Here is a 21,903-nt window from a genome sequence, read left to right as displayed (position 1 = left end):
TTTTTTTTTTTTAAGGAGGGCACGGCTCACAGTGGCCCATGTGGGGATCGAACCAGCAACCTTGGTGTTATTAGCACCATGCTCTAACCAACTGAGCTAACCGGCCGCCCCATAGCACTTCTAATGTGTTTAAATGATCGTTTACGTGCTTGGCTCCCCCAAGTGCTGAGATCCTTGAGGGCAGAAGCTGGGTTTTTTGCATCTTCTTGTTCCTAGGGCCCAGTGCTGGGCCTGGCATAGAGCAGACACTCATAAAATGTGAAGTGAAAGCATACTCGTACATGACATCAGCACACAAAATGTTTCCAGTTCTTTAGGATAAAACAAACTACTCACCTAATAGCAAAATCGTATATCATGTTTAGTTTTATGCAGGTCACTATAATTTTTTTCTGAGATTGATCAGATATTACTAAGACTACAAATTGTATCCCATATCAAATCTATGTAAACTCCAGTCTCTTATACAGCATGCCATCTCATTGTAACCAGACACCTTCATTTGTGGCATTGCTTTTCTGTCAAAGAGCAGCCAGAGGCAAAACTGCGAGGTGGATGAAGTCCATCGTTAGCGTCACCAATTTCCCCTTTCATTAGCCTTTCAACATGTTCTTCCATCATTAAGAATTTATTGAGCACTTACTATGTACCTAGTATTTTGCTAGACATCACAGCAGGAGGTACAGAAGTCAAGGAGACAAGCCTAATCACCCAAAACACTTAGGGAGAGATACATGACAAGGGACTAACTGCAGATGCTGACTTGTTGGGGTGCAGATTCTAAGTGCTGCTGGAGGTCAGAGGGAGGAGGAGATGAATGACAGAGGAGTATTCTGGGAAGGCTTCCTGAAGGAAATGGAATTCACACTGGATCCTCAAAGATGGGAGAATTTAACCAGGTAAAGGGCAAGCGGAACTTATTCCCAGGAGGGAGATCAATGTGAGCCAAGCCCAGGAAGCAGGAATGAGTTGTGCATGCCTTGAGCACAACAAAGCGGCTGCCCCATAACAGAGCACCTCTTTGCTGGTTCAAAAAGGCTTGCTAAGGAGAAAGGCAGGACAGGTGAGTGGCAAACACCAGGCTGAGTCGTGGTGGGTTTCTCAGCTCTTGTTATTCCTGGTTTCTACTGTACTTTTGCACTATCTGCATTCAAATGGTAGAGGACGATGGGTATGGTGGTTATGAAGTTCTTGACTACAATAAATTTCCTTGTCAAAACCAGCTGCTTCTTCCATCCACCACCCCGAATGCCTTGGTAAGCTTGCTGGGCACCAAAGAAGATGGGACTGGCTAGCGCTTGAATTTGGATAGGTGGCAGGGGCCAGAGTATAGAGTTCAGTATCCTATCAGTAGAGTTTAGATGGCAACAGCACATTTTTATGATGCTTTACACCTTACCAGACTGCTCTCCTGTCATTTGTTTCCTTTTATCCTCAGAAGAACCCTGTAAGGTAGTTGAGAAAGATATTGTTATTCCTATTTTATAGATGGGGAAGTTGATCTCAGCTTCTAGGTTGATTGCCCCTTACGGGCTCATAGGCGAGTTGAAAGAGGCCAACATGCAAACAAATAATTTTAATTAGCACTGTAATTCCTCAGAGCTCATCACATAAGTGGGCTCCCCGAGCTGTCGTAGGTGGGGGCCTGAGATGGGCATAGGAGGAGCCACATCTGCCTAGAAGTGCAGTGTGTAGTGCTAGGACAGCCAAGCAGAGAGGCAACATCTGGGGAGATGCCAACTCAAGGCCAGTCGTCCAGATGAAGCATCATTTCAGACAGGCTAGGCAGAGAGGGAGAACCTGGATGTGAGCCAGTGGGATCAAAACCATGAAAACCAGACAAGAAAAGGAAGGTTTAAACGTGAGGGTGGGAAGCAGAATACGGAGATGTTATCTGAGCTGTTGAGGGCAGCTGCAATAGCCATTTAAATGATCCTTTTTTTTTTTAAGATTTTATTAGGGAAGGGGAACAGGACTTTATTGGGGAACAGTGTGTACTTCCAGGACTTTTTCCAAGTCACGTTGTTGTCCTTTCAATCTTAGTTGTGGAGGGTGCAGCTCAGCTCCAGGTCCAGTTGCCGTTGTTAGTTGCAGGGGGCGCAGCCCACCATCCCTTGCGGGAGTCGAAACCGGCAACCCTGTGGTTGAGAGGACGTGCTCCAACCAACTGAGCCATCCTGGAGGCACCTCAGCTCAAGGTGCCGTGTTCAATCTTAGTTGCAGGGGGCGCAGCCCACCATCCCTTGTGGCACTGGAGGAATCAAACTGGCAGTCTTGTGGTTGAGAGCCCACTGGCCCATGTAGGAATCGAACCGGTGGCCTTCAGCATTAGGATCACAGAGCTCCAACCACCTGAGCCACCAGGCCGGCCCCCATTTAAATGATCCTTGGTTGCTCATGGTGAGGTGTCATTAAAAATTAAAAACTCTGATGGGAACGTAAATAGCAACATCCCCTCAGACTCCACTTCCCGCCCTGGTGATGTAGCTGGTATTTCCTTATGTTTACCTGGACAAAGTCATTGATGTGCTCTAGAGAATACATACCTTTTCCAGGAGTTTGAGTTGAACAATCTAGCCTCACAGAAATTTCCAGAAAGGCCGGAGGTGGTTTGGGGAGACTCCATGCTGTGTGCTAAACTGACCTGAATTCCAGAAACCCAGGCATTTCCAAAGTGACCTCCCAATAAAGCTTACATATTTGTGTAGCTATCATGGCTGGCTGTTCATATATACCTTCCTTTGTAACTGTGTGGATTTTTAGGCCTACTGGCTGAATTGATGCTACAATAAAGAAAGCAACTTTATTAATGAATTTAGGCTCATAGGTGTGCGAGAGCATTTGTTGAGTCCCACCCCATGCTGCAATCTGGTCTCGCTTTTGTAACCGTGTTTCTCATTTCTTTAGAGCCCTGGTTATAGGCTTCTGTCTTTGGATTAAAGTAGTTATATGAGGTGTCATCAAACAATATGATGAATTTTTAAATAAAAAAGTTATTACAGTAAAAGGCACATTGCCATTAATCCCCCTCAAAATACTCCCCCTCGCTTTGAACACACTTATCCCATCATTACTGCCACTTTCTGAAGCAGTTCTTTTGTGATTGTCCTCAGTTGTGCTGTAGTGGCTGCCTCGATGTCCTGAATCGATTCAAAACGTTTACCTTTCATGGTCATTCGGACTTTGGGAAAGAGCCAGAAGTCACACGGTGCCAGATCTGGTGAATAAGGTGGATGAGGACACACTGTCATGTTTTTATTTGACAGGAATTGCCATGTACCAGAAGCGATGTGTGACACAGAGCATGGTCATGATGGAGGACAACTTACGACACACTTTAAAACACACCTTCTCTCAACCGTAGCTCACACCCCACTGACTGCACCAAACAAGTTGAAACTTGTCACACAGGGTCACTAAGGTTCAATGTGCTGCTTCTCATATTGAAGGTCCCTGCCTTTCCATTGGATGGCACTCGGCAGCAGTATTTAACATAGTTTTTGATCAGAATGGAAAGGCTCCGTGTCACACATCGCTTGTGGTATATGGCAGTTTCCGTCAAATAAAAACATTATGGTGTGTTTTCAACATCCTCATTTAACAGATCTTGAACTGTATGACTTCTAGCTCTTCCCCAAAGTCAAAATGACCATGAAAGGTAAACATTTTGAATTGATTCAGGACATCGAGGCAGCCACTGCAGCACAACTGAAGACGCTCACGAAAGAGGACTTCCAGAACTGCTTCAGAAAGTGGCAAGAATGATAGGTGTAAGTGTGTCCAAAGCGAGGGGGTGTATTTTGAGTGGGATTAAAGGCAATGTGTCTTTTACTGTAATATTTTTTTTTATTTAAACATTCTTTGTATGTTTTGATCACACCTCGTAGTTTCAGGGACTCAAGGTAACTCCATGAACCCAGCTCTGATTCACAGACATGAGGCCACCCAATTAAAGGAACCGGTAATCCATGAGATCATCCCCATTGAGGTGGGTGTGTATCTAGAATCCCATAAGTTGTGCTGTCCATAACACTCTGTCCTTGCTTCCTTTTGGTTTTTGGCCTCTCCTGGCTCGAGTCCCATGATATGACCTTCTTATAAAAAACTTAAATCCTGTATTTCATGCCACTTTTCTTCCAACCACGTTGTTGGTGCCTCTGCCAAATCCTATCTCCTGTAATAGCCTCAAGCCAAGGGTCTGGGAAAACCCCCAGTTTATGATGAAGTACTTTCAGATATGAAAGGGGCAACAGCACTTCCCCGTCTCCACTGTGACTGTGCCATAGATCTGGGACCAAGATGGCCTTGGACCTGCCAAGCAAGTTCATTGTCACTTCAGTGTGTAGCAAGGATTCCTCAGATTCCTGCACCACCCCTGAGGGTAGCCTGCTACTCCCACTGAGCTTCAACCTCTTGGACGAGCTTTGGGACATTCAGGTCCTTACACAATTAGACCATGGAGGCCCTTCAATCTCACCCTTAGCAGCAGGTGGTTAAAAGGGGATGCTTCAAGCTCTTGGACTTGGCAAGACTTCTCATTAGCCATAATGACCTTCTCGTTCCTCAAACATGCCAAGCTCCTTCCCTCCCATGGGGCCTTTCCATTTTCTCTTTCCTTGATCTGCAATGCCCTTTCTCTCCATCTTTATGGGCCTGGCTTCTTATTATCATTCAGGTCTCTGCTCCGAAGAGCCTCCTTTGACTACCTTCACTAATACAGCTCCTCACACACATGTCGTCATCAACACTGTCTCTGCACTTACGCCACTGAGCTTCTTTTCATAAGACGCCCAGCTCCCCCACCTTATATACTTCTTCCTTTTCTGTTCTCTGTTCATGGCCTGACTATCTAAGAGAATGTAAATTCTGTGAGGTCAGGAACTTTGTCTGTCATGTATGAATGGTTCCTGGCACCCAGAACAGTACCTGGCACGTAGTAGGCATTCAGTAAGTGTTTTCTAAATTTAGTTATTATTACTATTTTCATCATTGTTATGAACTGGGCTGAAAAGAAAGTATCAAGGAAAAGGAAGTCACAATAAGGGTTTTCCTGTCACCACTGACTGCCATCCCATCCCCAGGGACCATGAGAAAGAAAAAAGCAAAAACACACATTTGAGCCCCATGTGGTAGCTTCAGGATGTCACCTGCGGGCCAAAAGAGAGTTTTTAGAGTTCTGGGTGCCCACCATCCTCCGTGGGACTCATTGTGACTTAACTGTCTCTTTAACCTTGTGAATCAGCTCATTCTTCCATGCTTTCATCCACCCCTTCAAATCCACTGGGCCTCATGTTGCCTGTTTAACAAATCCACCTCCAAACAACCCTTTTATAAAGGAGCCACTTCATGACTTAGCGTTAAATGAAACCTGGTTCTTTAGTGAAGGAACCATAACTCCAGCTGCTGCTTGAGCTGGCTGCGGGTCATGTTCCCATACTTCATGGTATGGCAGGGCCAGTTTCTCCTTTACTGTCAAAAGCCGCTTTCAATCTATTGCTCCTCCACTCTTGTAAAGAAAACAACAAATAACAACAAAAAACCTTGCTCCTTTTGAGACGTATGCCTAACCGTTGAACTGCTCTTTAGCCTTCCTTCTTGCTGTCATCTCTTGGTCTCTTAAAAGATACTCTGGTAAGGGGGTTGGGGGGTGGGAGATGAGGGTAAGGGGGATCAAATATATGGTGATGGAAGGGGAACTGACTCTGGGTGGGAACACATAGTGTAATTTATGGATGATGTGATACAGAATTGCACACCTGAAATCTATGTAATTTTACTAACAATTGTCACCCCAATAAATTAAAAAAAAAAACTAAAAAAAAATAGATACTCTGTATTTACGAGGCCCATTCTTCCCCTCTGTCCCAAATCTTACCATACATTCTGGATGAAGTCAACAGCCATGTGAAAAACCCATCCGACACCTTGATCTTGAAGCTCCTTGACCTTCACCTCAGCCACCCACATCTCCCATTTCACCTTGGAATTTTTCGGGACCTAAAACTTGTTCCACCTGTAAGACGACAACTTCAGCCATTCGTCTCTGGCTACAACTTCCTAGATTTTGAGTTTACTCAGTCAGTTCTGCCTGGCTGCCTCACTCCTCTGCTTTCTCCCATTTTTCCTTTCCTTTCCATCCATCTTACATAACATGGTCCATCGCTGTAATTCCTCTGTCAATATTCTTCATGACCCTATTGCCAATAGATCAAACTAATTTGTGCAGGGTTGGGCCTGCGGGGAGGTGAGCGAGCCTTCCCCACTACCTCTTCTCACTCCCCCCGCAAAAAAAAATATAAGGAGGCACTCACTGTCTGGTGCCAATCCTACACTTGCATGACCCTGACAATGAGTCCCTCCTTAAATGTTGTGCTAGGGGAGGCGGAGTGTGGGAAGGAAACTCACTCACCTCACCCTACTATCTAGGAAATTCCCAAACCTGGATGAATTCAGTGAAATTACCCACTTTCTTTATACCTTTCCTGAATTGGCTGGGTGCTGCCAGAAAAAGTCACTCAACAAGGTAAAGCATTCCACTGTAAATTCATGATTATTCACTTCAAGTGGTCCTTCAAACTTAGTCTAGCCATCCACTCATTTCCCACTCTGAACAATAACTATTTTAAATCTTTTCCACTTTCTTCAAACCTCTGCCCCTACTACTCACTCTTAGATGATGACTCCTATCTCTCTTCTCAGGGAAAATAGAAGCCATCAGACACAGCGCCCTTCGAATCCCCGCATGTATAGTCTCGGCTGCGTCCTTCTCCTGTTAGGATGAGGTGTCATCTTACTGCCATGACCTGCCTTCTCCTTTGGCCTTTTCTGGCATCTTGCCCGATTGATTGTCCTCTCTTTCTTCCACTAACTTAAATCTCTTCCTCTCTGTGAACTTTTTCCCATCAGCATTTAAACATGCACCCATCTTTAAAAAATAGCCGTCTGTGGTCATATTTCTGCCAAACTACTGTCCCATCTGTCTCTTGACCTTTGCAGCCAAACTTCTTTTGAAACATTTCGCACACTTTCTCATTGACACTCACTGCTCCATCAACCGCAGTGTGGTCCCTGCCCATGCCACCGGCTTTCACCAGTGATCTCTTTGTTGCTAATGCTAATGGAAACTTCGAAGCCTCCAATTACCTGATTTTTCAGCAGCAGTCAACATTATCGTGTCCTTCTCAAAAATTTCTTACTTTGTCTTCCACAACAACACATAATCCTGAATTTTCTCGTATTTCTCTGGATGTTCCTTCATTGTCTTTGCGTCAATTGTCGACTGACAGGTTGTTACCAATCTGTTTTTCTATTTATAAAAATTCAGCCATAAAAAGAAGGAAATCTTGCAATTTGTGACAACTTGGGTGAAACTTGAGGTCATTGTACTAGATGAAATAAGCCAGATGGAGAAAGACCCAAAAAAAAAAAGAGGTAACTATGTCAGGTGATGAATGTGTTAACTATCCTTATTGTTTTAATCATATATATATATATATGTGTGTGTGTGTGTGTGTGTGTATATATCTCAAATCATCATATTGTACACTTTAAACTCACACAATGTTATATGTCAACTATATCTCAATAAAGCTGGAAAAAATATCTTCAGGCTATTTTTATTCACATTAAAGTCTTGGAAGTACTGGTTTAGACTAGTGGTTCTTAACTTTGCCTTGTTCTACCATTCTCCCTCCCCCCTTATCCTCTGGTAACCACTAAATTATTGTCTGTGTCTATGAGTTTTTGTTTGTTTGCTTGTTTGTTTGTTGCTTTCAGTTTTATATCCCACATATGAGTGAAATCATATGGTTCTTGACTTTTTCTGTCTCACTTATTTCACTTAGCATGATAATCTAAAGATCCATCTATGTTGTCACAAATGGCAGTATTTCATGTTTTCCTATGGCAGCACAGTATTCCACTGTGTATATATATGCTGCATCTTTTTTTAAAAAATATTTTTTAAATGACTTTTAAAAAAATTTTATTGGGAAATATTGGGGAACAGTGTGTTTCTCCAGGGCCCATCAGCTCCAAGTCATTGTCCTTCAATCTAGTTGTGGACGGAGCAGCTCAGCTCCAAGTCCAGTCGCCGTTTTCAGTCTTTAGTTGCAGGGAGTGGAGCTCACCATCCCATGCGGGAATTGAACCGGCAACCTTGTTGTTAAGAACTCGCACTCTAACCAACTGAGCCATCCGGTTGCCCTATACCATGTCTTCTTTATCCAATCATATATTGAAGGACATTTGGGTTGTTTCCATGTCTTGGCCACCATGAATAAAGCTACAGTGAACATAGGGGTACATATATCTTTACGGATAAATGTTTTCCGATTTTGGATAGATACCCAGAAGAGGGATTGCTGGGTTGTGTGGTAATTCTATTCTTAATTTTTTGAGGAACCTCCATACTATTTTACATGGAAGCTGTACCAATTTACATTCCCACCCTCAGTGCATGAGGGTTCCTATTTCTCCACAACTTCTCCAACTCTTGTTATCACTTGTCTTGTTGATGATAGCCATTCTAACCAGTGTGAGGTGGTATCTCATTGTGGTTTTTATTTGCATTTCCCTAATAGCTAGTGAAGTTGAGCCTCGTTTTCTGTATCTGTTGGCCATTTGTATGTCTTATGGAGAGAAGTGTCTTTTCGGGTCCTCTGCACATTTTTAAATTGGATTGTTTGGTTTTTTGTTGTTGTTGAGTTGTAAGAGTTCTTTGTATATTTTGTATGTTAGCCCCTTATTAGAGGCATTCTTTGCAAATACCTTCTTCTATTCAGTTGGTTGCCTCATTGTTTAGTTGATGGTTTCTTTTGTTGTGCAGAAGCTTTTTAGTTTGACATAGCCCCATTCATTTATTTTTGCTTTTACTTCCCTTGCCTTTGAGGTCAAATTCATAAATTCATCTCTAAGACCAAGGTCCATAAGTTTAGTACCTATGTTTTCTTCTATGCGATCAATCGATTCCTATTTTTTTTTATTTTTATAACTGCTTGTTTAATCATTCAATTTCATGAACATCTAAATGCTAAACAGACCCCAAAATAAAGACCAATTTGTAAAACTGGGCCATTTTAATGTTCTTTACAATAGAATAAATAGTTCTCTTGACTGCAGACATGGAAGCTGTTTGGTACTCAGAAACATCACAGTAAAGGTCGTTTTCTTGATTGATGTATAATCTTCAATAATTATAAGGAGTTACTTGTATGAACTGCTGTCAAACCAGTAAGACTGCATTTATACATCCATCATTTTCAGGATTGTTGGTAACCTGAGCATATTTTCCCCAAATAACTTTGCCTCCTTGTGTCACAAGGCCCAACTCGCTCACGTTCACCTCAATGACTGTACCTTTGGTAATAACACCCAAAGTTGTATAAAGTGGGGATGAGGGATTCTTTTTTACACCAAGTACTGGCAGGCAAAAGGTAGCTTTCAGTTCAGGATGTATTACATGTGCCTTCTTGAAACGTAAGCCCATTGGCCTAATGAATCTTTCATATTTAGGTGGTTTTCGAGTAAAGCCATCTCCAACAAAGCAGACTTTAGTAATCATCCTCTTCCATGCTTTCTTCTTTCTCTTCCCTGTTCGAATAACTTTTAATACTTCTGTTTCTCCCTGGGCACGAACTTTGGGCAGAGGGACTTCCCATTTTCCCGCTTTTTCTTTGCGTTTTTGTTTAATCATATTGGAAAGCACTTTAGCTCGGGACTGTCCCTCTCTGTCCAGTAGATACGCAGGTACTGCTCCTTGTGGAGTCTTTTCATCATCCTTTTGTTTGGTGTTTCTCTTTTCATGCATCTTGATAGTCTTTTTCATCTGTATTTTCTCAGCATGGCGCTGTTTATGGTAGAGTTTAGCTTTGAGACTAATCATCTTTTTTGCCTTCTTTCCGATTCCTATTTTTTAAAGCTCTGTAGGTGATTCAATGTGCAATCAAGGTTGAGAACCATTAATTTGATCCTAAACATTTCTGAAATCTATGAGGTTGGACAAATAAGTTTGGGAACTCATCCTAGAAAAACTGCTACATACCTCATTGCTGATTCACCTTCAAAGTACTCCCCTTGGGAAGCTATGCACCGATGCCAGAGCCTAGTCCACCCTTCAAATCAATTTTGGAAGTCTTTTTCTGGAATGGCCATCAGAGCTGTCGTCGTATTACCCTTGATGTCCTGAATGTCATCAAAATGTCTTCCTTTCAATATTTCCTTTATCTTTGGGTAAAGAAAGAAGTCACTGGGGGCCAGATCAGGTGAGTGGGGAGGGTGTTCCAATACAGTTATTCGTTTACTGGCTAAAAACTCCCTCCCAGACAGTGCCGTGTGAGCTGGTGCATTATCGTGATGCAAGAGCCATGAATTGTTGGCAAAAAGTTCAGGTTGTCTAACTTTTTCACGCAGCCTTTTCAGCACTTCTAAATAGTAAACTTGGTTAACTGTTTGTCCAGTTGGTACAAATTCATAATGAATAATCCTTCTGATGTCAGAAGTGGTTAGTAACACTGTTGCAACAAGTTTGGGAACTTAATTGTCAGCCCTCGTATAGTTTATCTGTGGTATTAAAATTTCATGAGGGGGCCATTAGGGAGAAAAATGGCTAAAAAGTGTCCTGGGCGTTAGAGGGCAATGATGCATGTAAAGGCGGGGACTCTGACATAGACAACTGGAGGAGTTCTGCGCTTCAGAAAAGCTTCAGGAAGACTCAGTTGAATTCAGCCCTTTTTGTCATTTTGTTTGCCTCAGCAGCCCTTTGGCGCATAGTTGCTATGAAGAACACAAGTGGGGAAATGGCACTAAGGTGTGCCAAAAGAATTGGATCTGGATTCCATATTCGCCATCCCACAGCTCCAGATCCACATTGGGCAAATCATCCCAGGCCTTGTTAGGAGGCTGGGGCTAAGAGCTCAGGTCTGAGGCAGGTTGCCTGGGTCAGAAACCTGGCTCTGACGTACACCAGGTGGGGTGCCCTGGACTCGGGCTAAATGTTTAGCCTCCCTGAGTCTCACTTTATTTATCTGTTAAATGTGGCTCCTACTAGTACCTACCTCGTAGGGTTCTTCTCAGAATCCATGGAGTTGATGTTTGTCCAGATGTTGGAGCAGTGTCTGACACTTGGTAAATGCCCTCTAAGTGAGGGCATCATAACTGCTCCCCAAGTGCTCCTTGCATTCCACAAACGAGTCTGGGTAGGTCCTTACCCCACTGAGCAAACATTTCGTGCCTGCTATGTTCAAGGCACTGTGACATGTGCAAGGGGCATGATGACACATCAGAAGCAAACCCTGCCCGCAGGGATTCTACTGTCTTTCATGTGGGGCAACATGTGTATGAAAATAACTAGAACATAACACAGTGTGCGTATAGTTAGTGTCATTAGTGGTGCCCAGTGCTCTACGAATAGAGAGAGGGCAGACATACATAGGAGGAACCATCAGCTAAAGAGGTGGGATTTCAGTTGGGTCTTGAGGACAGCATATGAGGTCTGACAATTAAGTTCGTGAACTGGCTGCAATGATGTTGCTAACCTTTTTTGATATCAGAGGGATTGTTCATTATGAATTTGTACCAACTGGACAAACAGTTAACCAAGTTTACTATTTTGAAGTGCTGAAAAGGCTGCGTGAAAAAGTTGGACGACCTGAATTTTTCACCAGCAATTCATGGCTCTTGCATCACGACAATGCACCAGCTCACATGGCACTGTCTCTGAGGGAGTTTTTAGCCAGTAAACAAATCACTGTATTGGAACACCCTCACTTCTCACCTGACCTGACCCCCAATGACTTCTTTCTTTCCTCGAAGATAAAGGAAATATTGAAAGGAAGACGTTTTGATGACATTCAGGACATCAAGGGTAATACGACGACAGCTCTGATGGCCATTCCAGGAAAAGAATTCCAAAATTGCTTTGAAGGGTGGACTAGGCGCTGGCGTCGGTGCATAGCTGCCCAAGGGGAGTACTTCGAAGGTGACCGTAGTGATATTCAGCAATGAGGTATGTAGCACTTTTTCTAGGGTGAGTTCACGAACTTAATTTTCCGACCTCGTACATAGCAGGGACCGTGGAGGAACCATCAACTAAAGAGGTGGGATTTCATTTGGGTCCGGAGGTCAGCAGAGACACTGTGGTAGGTAGGGATTACTAGAAATGGGGTGGCACATTATTAGTAAAGAGCATGTAGAAAGGCTGGGAAGAGGGAAAACCTAATGCATGTTTAGGGAAAGGTGATCAATCCACTTTCAGTACAGCGTAAAAGTTGAGTGTGGAAGTAGGAGAAAAGTCCAGGGGGTGCACACTGGAGCCAGTAATGATTTCTGTCATCACTTCTTTAATTTTGATTTCTCCCAGATGAAATGCAAACGTTAGGACATCGGGGTCTGTGTCTGTCGTGTTCTCTGCTGTATCTGCAGTGCCTGGCACGCTACTTAGCAAAGTGTATGTAGGGTCTCAAGAAGAAAATGTTAAATGAATGCATGAAACAAATAGGTTTTAAGAAAGGATCTTAGAAGGAGATTTGGGCCATGGGTCAGTAGAGAGAAGCTTTTGGGGTGGCCGGGTGGCTCTCTTGGTTAGAGCGCGAGCTCTTAACAACAAGGTTGCCGGTTCAATTCCCACATGGGATGGTGGGCTGAGGCCCCTGCAACTAAGATTGAAAACGGCGACTGGACTTGGAGTTGAGCTGTGCCCTCCACAACTAGATTGCCGAACAGTGACTTGGAGCTGATGGGCCCTGGAGAAACACACTGTTCCCCAATATTCCCCAATCAAAAGGAAAAAAAAAAAGAGAGGAGCTTTTGAAGGAAAGAACAATGTAAAATTAAATGTCATAGAGGAGGGCTACATCTTTGGAAAGTATTCAAACATATGCATCAAAACACAGAGGAACGTGAAGATCTTCTTTGCCCAGGAGCCTGAGTCCAACATGACTTTAAAACCCAAACCCACAGGTCAGAAGTAAACGAAAGTGGGAGGAGACAAACGTGGGCAGGCAGTTGTCTCCGTGGTCAGCTGAGCTGGTGAGGGGCCCTTATGCTGTATGCAGGGGACTGACTGCTTGGGGGTCAGCTTAGGCCATTTGTGGGCGTGCGATTCCTCTACTGGCATGGAGCCAGCAGGAATCAAACCTAGGAATTCGGACAACCTCTATAAAGCTCGGAGCCAGATTACAGGGTTTCTTAGAGATCGATGTGCGTGGGCCTGCAGTGGCCCAGGAAAGTCCAGTGCCACCAAGCCAGGAGATCCGTGCTGGCCTGAGGGCATGGAGCCACACACGGGGTGTTCAGTCATGTTTGGATTGTGAGAATGAGCAACTGGGAGGAGTACACAGCAAAGATTGGGGGACTGGGCATGCTTCCGTCTTTGCATCAGTTGTTGTCCCTGTTTTTTGACCTGGTTACAAGAACATTCCTAATTGTATGGTCATATCTGAAGTCAGATTTATAAACGCGCTGTGCACCTGAAGATTTTATGTAGCCTGCTGGAAACTTGAGATGACCACAAGGTCAGGTGCTTTTGAAGCAAAAACAGACCAAGGATTTTGTGCAAGCTTTTCTACTTCCTAGCTGTGGGACCTTGGGCAAATCCCCAAGTCTCTGTGTCTCCGCTTCTTTATCTGTAAATGCAGATAGTAATGGAATTTATCTCAGAGGGTGGTTGGAAAGACTTAATGAGGTAATGTTTGGTGCATGCTTGATATGTGATAATTGGATGCTAACCCCAGCCCACAAAACCTCTAAGGTAGCTTGCCTACAGGACAAAGAGGATACCTCCACTGTGCGTATCTGAAATCCTAAGGCCAAAGCGTCACCCATAAAGGAAAAATTCATATGTTGGACCTCATCAAAATTAGAACATGTGTTCTGCAAAAGCCCAAGCAAAAAAGGATGAAAAGACAGTCTACAGGCTGGGAGAAAATATTCACAAAGCATATATATGACAAAGGACTAGGAACTCACAAAACTCAACAGTGAAAAGCAAATAATTAAATCAGAATTGGACATAAAACATAAATAGTCATTTCCCCAAGGGGGATATACAGGTGGCAAATAAACACATGAAAAAGAAATCCAACGTGATTAGCTTAACATCATTATTAGGAGAATGGAAATTAAAACCAAAATGGGATAGGTGTGTACCTATCAAAATGTCTAAAATAAAAAATAGTGAAAACACAAAATTCTGGCGAGGATATGGAGAAACTAGATCATTCATACATTGCTGGTGGGAATGTGGAGTAATACAGCCATCCTGGAAAATAGTTTGGCAGTTTCTCTTAAAAGTGAAAATGAAACTATCGTATGACCTAGCAATTTCACCCCTGGACATTTGTTCCAGGAAATGAAGACTTATGTTCACGTAAAAATTGGTACACAAATGTTCAGAGCACTTTTATTTATAATAGCGTCAAACTTGGAAACAGCTCAGATGTCCTTTAATGGATGAATGGTTAAATAAACTGTGGTACATCCACCATGGAATATGACCCAGCAATGAAAACGAATGAACTGTTGATTCATGGAACAATCGGATGACTTGCCAGGGAATGATACTGAGTGAAAAGAGCCAGTTCCAAAAGGTTACATACTCTATGATTTCATGTATGTAACATTCTTGTAAGGACAAAATTATAGAAATGGCAAACAGATTAGTGCTTGCCAGGGGTTACAAATAGGGGTTGGGGTCTGGGAGGCGGGTGATTGTGCCTTATGTTCCTTATGGCGAAGGAACAGCCCAGTATATTGGCTATGGTGGTAGACAGTGAAACTACATATGCGATAAAATTACATAGACTAAATACACATGCATGCACATGTGTACACACACTAACGAATACAAGTTAAACTGGGGAAATGCGAATAAGATGAGTAGATCATACTAATATCAACATTTTGGTTGTACTGTTGTTTCCAAGGTTTTGCCCTTGGGGGAGCCTGGGCTTAAGGTGCATGAGATCTCTCTGTATAATCCCTTACATCTGCATGTCAATCTACATGATCTCAATAAAGATTTCAATACAGGATGTTATAAACAGTGACAAACGAACTTAATTGTAAAACCAAATCTGAAAATTTAAAAAAGAAATGGGAGAGAACCTATATGTCAGGAGGCCAGTGGTAGAATTCCCAGGCCACCTTAGGTCTTCTGGCAATTTCTACCCGGAGTACCATGTAACGAAGCCTTACCTGAGGTCCTGTCTTGGCTTTGTGGGACAGAGTACCTCATTGGTCCTGCAAGCAGGAGGAGTCCTGGGAACAAGTGCTATGTATTTGCCACCCTTTATAGGAAGAGCGTATTGCTAACAGTGATGTGGCATTGTGACATCTGGGGCTGGGGAGGGAATTTGGAGGCCGTGGGGTCTGATTTGTGCTCTACAAATCCCACCATCGTGGGCTACTGCCAATCGGTCAAGTCAGGGTTCCATTAGTGAGCAGGGTTTTACACTAGCGATTCTTTCAGGGGCAGGAACCCTGGCTCTTCTAATAGTAGCTAATACTCACTGAGTATGTCCTAGCGGCCAGGACCTGTGCTGAGTGCTTTACAGGAATTGACTTAGTCCTCGTCGTAGCCCCTTTGCTTACTTTTGAAAACCAGGCTTTCTGGTGCCCAGACGCCTCAACCCAGGTCCGTTAAGTGTGCTTGCCCACGAGGCCCTTGGCCGATACCTAGTTCTTCCTAGAGCAGCTGAGAGCCCCTTGGAATTGGGTTCTGAGCATCCCTTTCCCTCCAGCTCCTCCCACCTGTGCCCCAGGATGGCTGGCCAGTTAGGAAGTGGCCGAGTGTGACAGCAGGGACTCGAGGTTAACTCCACCCACAACGTCCTATGGTCGCACAGCAGTGCTGCAGGGAAGGGATCTGGGTCACGATGGCTGACATCTATGAAACATTTACTAGTACTCAGTAGACATGTGCTCAGCTGTTACGGTGAGACTCTCTCACTGCATCCCCACCAGCATCTTGTGAAATGGATAGAATTTCCATCCCCCTTTTCTGTGAAGTTGCCTAAGTACACAGAGCTGGTCAGTGGAGACCAGCGGCTTGCACCCAAGGCTGGCTGATGCAGGAGCCCAGGATCATATCATGTTCGGGGGTCTGTCCGGGGCCAACTAGGGGCTCAGTAAATATGTGACGGATGAATGAAAGGCCACTCGATGAAGCCTGCCCCGTGGCAGTTAGTAGATCTCAGGGTAGGTATCCTGAAATGATGTAGCAAATCAGTCAGATGGGGTCATGAGCGTGACCCCAGCTTGTGCTTAAAATGTCCATCTCCTTGAAGAAGTCATCAAGAGCTGCTGATGTCTGTAGAATGCCTGCTGTGCAGCCAGTACTGCACTAGGCACGCTCAGGGGTACATATATCAAGGATGAATGAGACAAGGTCCCTGTTTTAGGAAACACTCCGTGTTGTTGGGGACACCAGTGTGAGTTGTGAACTTCATGATGTGCACCTGCTGTTTCAGTCTCATGAGTCCCCACTTCTCCCCACCTTTTTGCCTCTGATTGCAATCCTGGCTGCCTGGTATGTTTCCATGACCTACTGAATCAGAGTCTCCGGGGATGGGCCCAGCAATCTGTGTTTCAGTGAGCCCCCCAAGTGATTCTGATCTCAAGTTTGAGAACCACTGACTTACATAAAGGACCTCAGATATAGCTGGTGCTTCATAAATGGTCAAGATGGTGATTTTGAATGGTTCTGATACTTTGCAGAACTGACTAGTCAAGAAATTGGGGTTCCTGAAGGAGGCGACATGGACCTGGCATTCCATTCCAGTTTGGCCAGGACCTTGGTGGACTTAGCACTGAAAGTCCCACATCCTGGACACCCCCTTAGTTCCACACAGCTGATCATCCTACCGGTAAAATGCAGCATAATATATGGCCATGTTTTTTTCCCAGTGTTGGCCAGGGTACCATTATTTTCCCTGATTATATGGATGGGAGAACTGTGACAGGGAAATGTCATACAGTCAGGAAGAAGTTGGTGGTCTCACTCCAGATCCTGTGCTCTTAACAAATTCCTAGAAGCGGAATTGCTGGCAAAGAGTAAATACGTGAAAAATTTCTAACTCTGTTGCCAAATTCTTGTCCCAGACACACATGTATTTCTATATACGTTTGTGTATTTGTGTATATATCAACACAATGTATACATATGACAACAGTGTACAGAAGTATGTTTTCCCCATCAGTCCACCAACCGGGCCTTATGAACCTGCTTCATCTTTGCCAATCTGATAGGCAGTCTGCATGTTATATTCGTGTGGACATCTTTTGACTTTGTCTAGTGTGCGGAGTTGGTCAGCAGAGCAGACTGTAATATGACACAGGACATTGAATGGGTCTCTCTTGGCTTCATGTGAACTTTATAGAAGTATAAAGTCCCTTGAGAAGCTTCTGGGGGCACCATCAAAGATCGATATGTAAAAGCCCCATCTCATTGGTCCCGTCTCATTGGTCCCAAGGATTGGAGAGGTCACTTCGTGAAGAAGCTCGCTGGATTTCAGCCCTTTGGGTTACCTGGGAGAACAACATTTCGGGGGTTTAAGCCACACACTCTATCCCTCAAGATAACTTGTCTCTCTCCTCCCACCTCCTCAGAGACATGGTAGAGAGGAAACTTTGAGTTGTGACAGGAATAGGGGAGGGCAAAAGAATCAAAAGCTTGAGTTTGCAGAGAGATATATAAATATTATAAACGTAGAAGACAATGCTAATGAGTGAAAATGCAATGTGTATTCCTGGGCAGAGCCCACACAGAGTTTGTGACTGACGTGGAGAACACAGACGTGGAAATAAAAATGAAATTTGGAGTTTAGAGATGTGTATATGGCTTAGACCCTAAAGGGAGGAAGGAAGCCTCAGGAAAGACCTAGAGACTGGCTAAAGTTTGGAAGAAAGGAAAGTTCCACATGCCATCCTCCGAAAGGAAGCAGTCTGCATGGGTTGTGGGTTCCTTATACCCTGAATGTGGTAGCTTTCTGATACGATTGCCCACCTAGCAGGTTTCTCTCAATTTGACTCTGGACAACTAGCATGGATTGGCACTTTGGCAAATAGGAAACCATAAAATCTTTCCTTTTAAAAAAATGTCCAACTTCATTGAGCTGCAATTTACATACAGTAAAATTTATCCATGTTAAGGGTATAGTTGGAGGAATTTTAGTAACTGTATAAAGTCATGTAACGACCATCATCAAGTTACAGAACAGTTCTGTGACCCTAAAAAATTTCCTTTTACCCATTTATACTTTTCCAAGACCCCTGGCCTCAAGCCCCCACCGATTTGCTTTCTGTCACTGTGCTCTTTTTGTGTTTGACTTCTTTCACTTAGCAAATGATTTTTGAGTTCATTCATGTTGTTGGGTCTATCAGTGATAGTTTGTTCCTTTTTAAATTTTTTTAAGGGGGTCGCAACTCACAGTGGCCTATGCAGGGATTGAACCAGCAACCTTGGTGTTATTTGCGCCACGCTCTAACCAACTGAGCTAACCATCCACTCCAAATTTGTTCCTTTTAATTTCAGTTTGTTTATCCATTCATCCGTTGATTCCTATTTGAATTTTTTTCCAGTTTGGGACTATTTTGAATAATGCTGCTATGAATCTTTGAGTGTGTGTGTCTGTCTGGACATACATTTTCATTTTGGGGGGTATACCTAGAAGTGGAATTGCTGGGCTGTATGTTAAGTGCATGTTTCATTTTATAATATATATTTACTGTCCTGCCACACTATTTTCTAAAATGGCTACGTAACAGCCATTTGAGTTTGTGTGTAGTGATATATCATTGTGGTTCTAATTTGCCTTTTCCTTATGACTAATGATCTTGAGTATCTTTTCATGTGCTTATTGGCCATTCATATACTTTCTTTTCTCAAGTGTCTGTTCAAACATTTTGTCAGTTTTTAATTGGGTTATTTGTCATCTTCTTATTGAGTGATAGGAGATATTTATATTCTAGATACACATCAGATAGATGTATTACAAATACTTTTTTCTTCCTGTCTGTGGCTTGCCTTTCTATTTTCTTACGGTAACTTTTGAATAGCAGAAGTTTTAAATTTTGATGAAATTCAATTGATCGATTTTTTTCCTTTTGTGTTTTATGAATTTTGTGTCCTAACAAATCTTTGCCTACTGCAAAGTCCCAAATTTTTCTCCTGTGTTTTCTTCTAGAAGTTTCATAGTTTTGGTTTGTACATTTAAGTTTATCTATGAACCATGTTTTAAAAGATTTTTATTCAAAATATAGTTAGCAAACAATATTATATTAGTTTCAGGTGTACACCATAGTTATTCAACATGTATATACCATGATAAGCCCAGCAACCACCTGACACTGTACCACGCTATCACAATGTTATTGACTGTACATTACATCCCCATGACTTATTTCTTTTATACCTGCAAATTTGAACCTCTTATTCTCCTTTACCTTTTCCCTCCTTTTAAAAATGTTCAATTACAGTTGACATTCAACATTATTTTACATTAGTTTCAGGTGTACAGCATAGAGGTTAGACATCTATATAATTTAAGAAGTGGTCCCCCCTGACTAGTCTCCTACCCACCTGGCACTATACATAGTTGTTACCATATTATTGACTATATTCCCTATGCTTTACATCCCCTTGATTATCTTGTAAGAACCCCTTTTATCACTGTTCTGCCTACCCTCTCCCATCTATCACCCCGATAAATCTAGTACCCGTCTGACACCATACATAGTCATTACAATATTATTGACTATATCCCTTATGCTATACTCTACATCCCCATGACTACTTAGTAACAACCAATTTGTACTTCTTAATCCCTTCCCCTTTTTCACCCATTCCCAACCCCTCTCCTGTCTGGCAACCATCAAAATGCTCTCTGTATCTATGAGTTTGTTTCTGTTTTATTTGTTTGTTTATTTTGTTCTTTAGATTCCACATATAAGCGAAATCACATTGCATTTGTCTTTCTCTGTCTGACATACTACACTCAGCACAATACCCGCCAGGTCCATCCATGCTGCTGCAGATGGCAAGAACCCATTTTCTTCCATGGCCAACCAATATTCCATTGTATATATGTACCACCTACCCTTTATCCATTCATCCATTGATGGACACCCAGGCTGCCTCCACACCTTGGCCACTGTAAACAATGCTGCAATGAACATAAGGATGCACACGTCCCCTCAAAGTAGCATTTTGGATTTCTTTGGATAAATACTCAGAACTGGAATTACTAGATCCTTCTTTGTCTCTTGTTATAGCCTTTGTTTTAAAGTCTGTTTTGTCTGGTATAAGTATTGCTATCACAGCTTTTTTTTTTTTTTAATTTCCATTTTCATGAAATAACTTTTTTCATTTCTTTACTTTCAGTCTGTATGTGTCTTTCGATCTGAAGTGAGTCTCTTGTAGGCAGCATATGTAAGGGCTTTGTTTTCTTATCCATTCAGCCACCCTATGCTTTTTTTTATTAAAGTTTATTGGGATGACAGTTGTTAGTAAAATTATGTAGATGTCAGGTGTACAATTCTGCATTACATCATCTATAAATCACATTGTGTGTTCACCACCCAGAGTCAGTTCTCCTTCCATCACCATATATTTGATCCCCTTTACTTTCATCTACCACTCTCCTCCCCCCTTACCCTCTGGTAACCACTAAACTATTGTCTGTGTCTATGAGTTGTTGTTTCTTCATTTGTTTGTCTTGTTCCTTTGTTGTTTACAGTTTTATATCCTACATATTCAGTGAAATCATGTGGTTCTCGACATTTTCTGTTTGACTTATTTCACTTAGCATTATAATCTCAAGATCCATCCATGTGTGGATTGTGTGTGCCCTCCTGTTATATAGTTGAGCCTTGATTGCTATTGGCATGACTGGCTGTGGGGTTTGGCCACATCCACAGCTTATGGGATGCTGTGCAGGGGACTTACCCCAAGAGGCAGGATTCCCCCCAGTGGGCTCTGGTCCCCGTTGAGACCACCTTTTGTGTGTGCTGCTTGGGGGGCTAATTGGGTGGTGCTCTGCCATGGTATGAAGCCAACCTCCAAGTATGCTGGTTCTGGGGCCTCTTGGGAAGAGCTCCAGTGCAGGCCCAGGTCAGCCACTGCCTGTGACTGGCCAGAGAGTACCTGGTAGGAGCTACAAAGTGACCCACTGTTGGTTGCTACCTGCACTCTACCTGGAGGTGTGTGGGAGAAGGCATGTTTCGAACTGAGGACGGCTGCTACCAGTATTGGGTCTGGGGTAGCTCCGCAAAAAGTCAAGACACTCCGAGGCCTGCTGCCACCTGCTGGCTCCCCTAAGGTTCAGCCGCTGATAAAGCCTCCAGCAATTAGCAAGTTGGGTGAGGGAAGGTCTCAGTGAGTCAGCAGGTTGGAGCTGCAGAGCTCACCAGGCCAATCAGATTCAGATTTGACAGTGGTGGGGGCGGGCTCAACACAGGAAAGATGGCGCCTGCCGGCTGGCTGTACAGGAAGAGGGCCCCACACAGGGAAAATGAGGACTGTCCCTCCAGTCCTCGCTCCGAAGTTACACAACTCAGTCTCTCCCCGTATGTCTCTGATGCCCCCAGAGTCACCATCCCTCCGCTGGATGGAGCCCGGGGTGAGTGCCTGCGCGAGCCCTTTAAGAGGATGTCTGGGTTTCCCGTAGCCTTCCGTCCCACCTGGACAGTCGGAACCCCCATTATTTTTCACAGCCAGAAGTTGTGGGGGCTCTTCTTCCTGGCACCAGGACTCCAGGCTGGGGAGCCTGGTTTGCGGGGCTGGGGTCCCTCGCTCCTTCGTGGGGAATATCTGTGGTCGAGATATCTCTCCAGATTTTCAACCACCACACATGAGTGTGGGATCAGCCCGTTTTGTGTCTCTGCCCCTCTTACCGGTCTTGATGTGGC

At 43.5% G+C, this 21,903-nt stretch overlaps 1 protein-coding gene across 1 annotated transcript; it reads right to left on the bottom strand.

Annotated features, from left to right (window-relative positions):
- Positions 1-9,058: 9,058 nt before the first annotated feature.
- Positions 9,059-13,114, bottom strand: LOC117032885 (ribosome biogenesis protein NSA2 homolog). The gene is made up of 2 exons (XM_033124613.1): positions 12,991-13,114; positions 9,059-9,906 (listed from the first exon to the last, which is right to left on the bottom strand). The coding sequence occupies exons 1-2, from the start codon at positions 13,112-13,114 to the stop codon at positions 9,224-9,226; spliced, it is 807 nt and encodes a 268-aa protein (XP_032980504.1). The 3' UTR covers positions 9,059-9,223.
- Between the last annotated feature and the right edge of the window lie 8,789 nt (positions 13,115-21,903).

This window comes from Rhinolophus ferrumequinum, chromosome X (genome assembly GCF_004115265.2).
Source record: "Rhinolophus ferrumequinum isolate MPI-CBG mRhiFer1 chromosome X, mRhiFer1_v1.p, whole genome shotgun sequence".
Lineage (NCBI taxonomy): Eukaryota > Metazoa > Chordata > Mammalia > Chiroptera > Rhinolophidae > Rhinolophus > Rhinolophus ferrumequinum.
The sequence above is the reverse complement of the archived record's forward strand: the minus strand, read 5'-3'. Positions and strand labels throughout refer to the sequence as shown.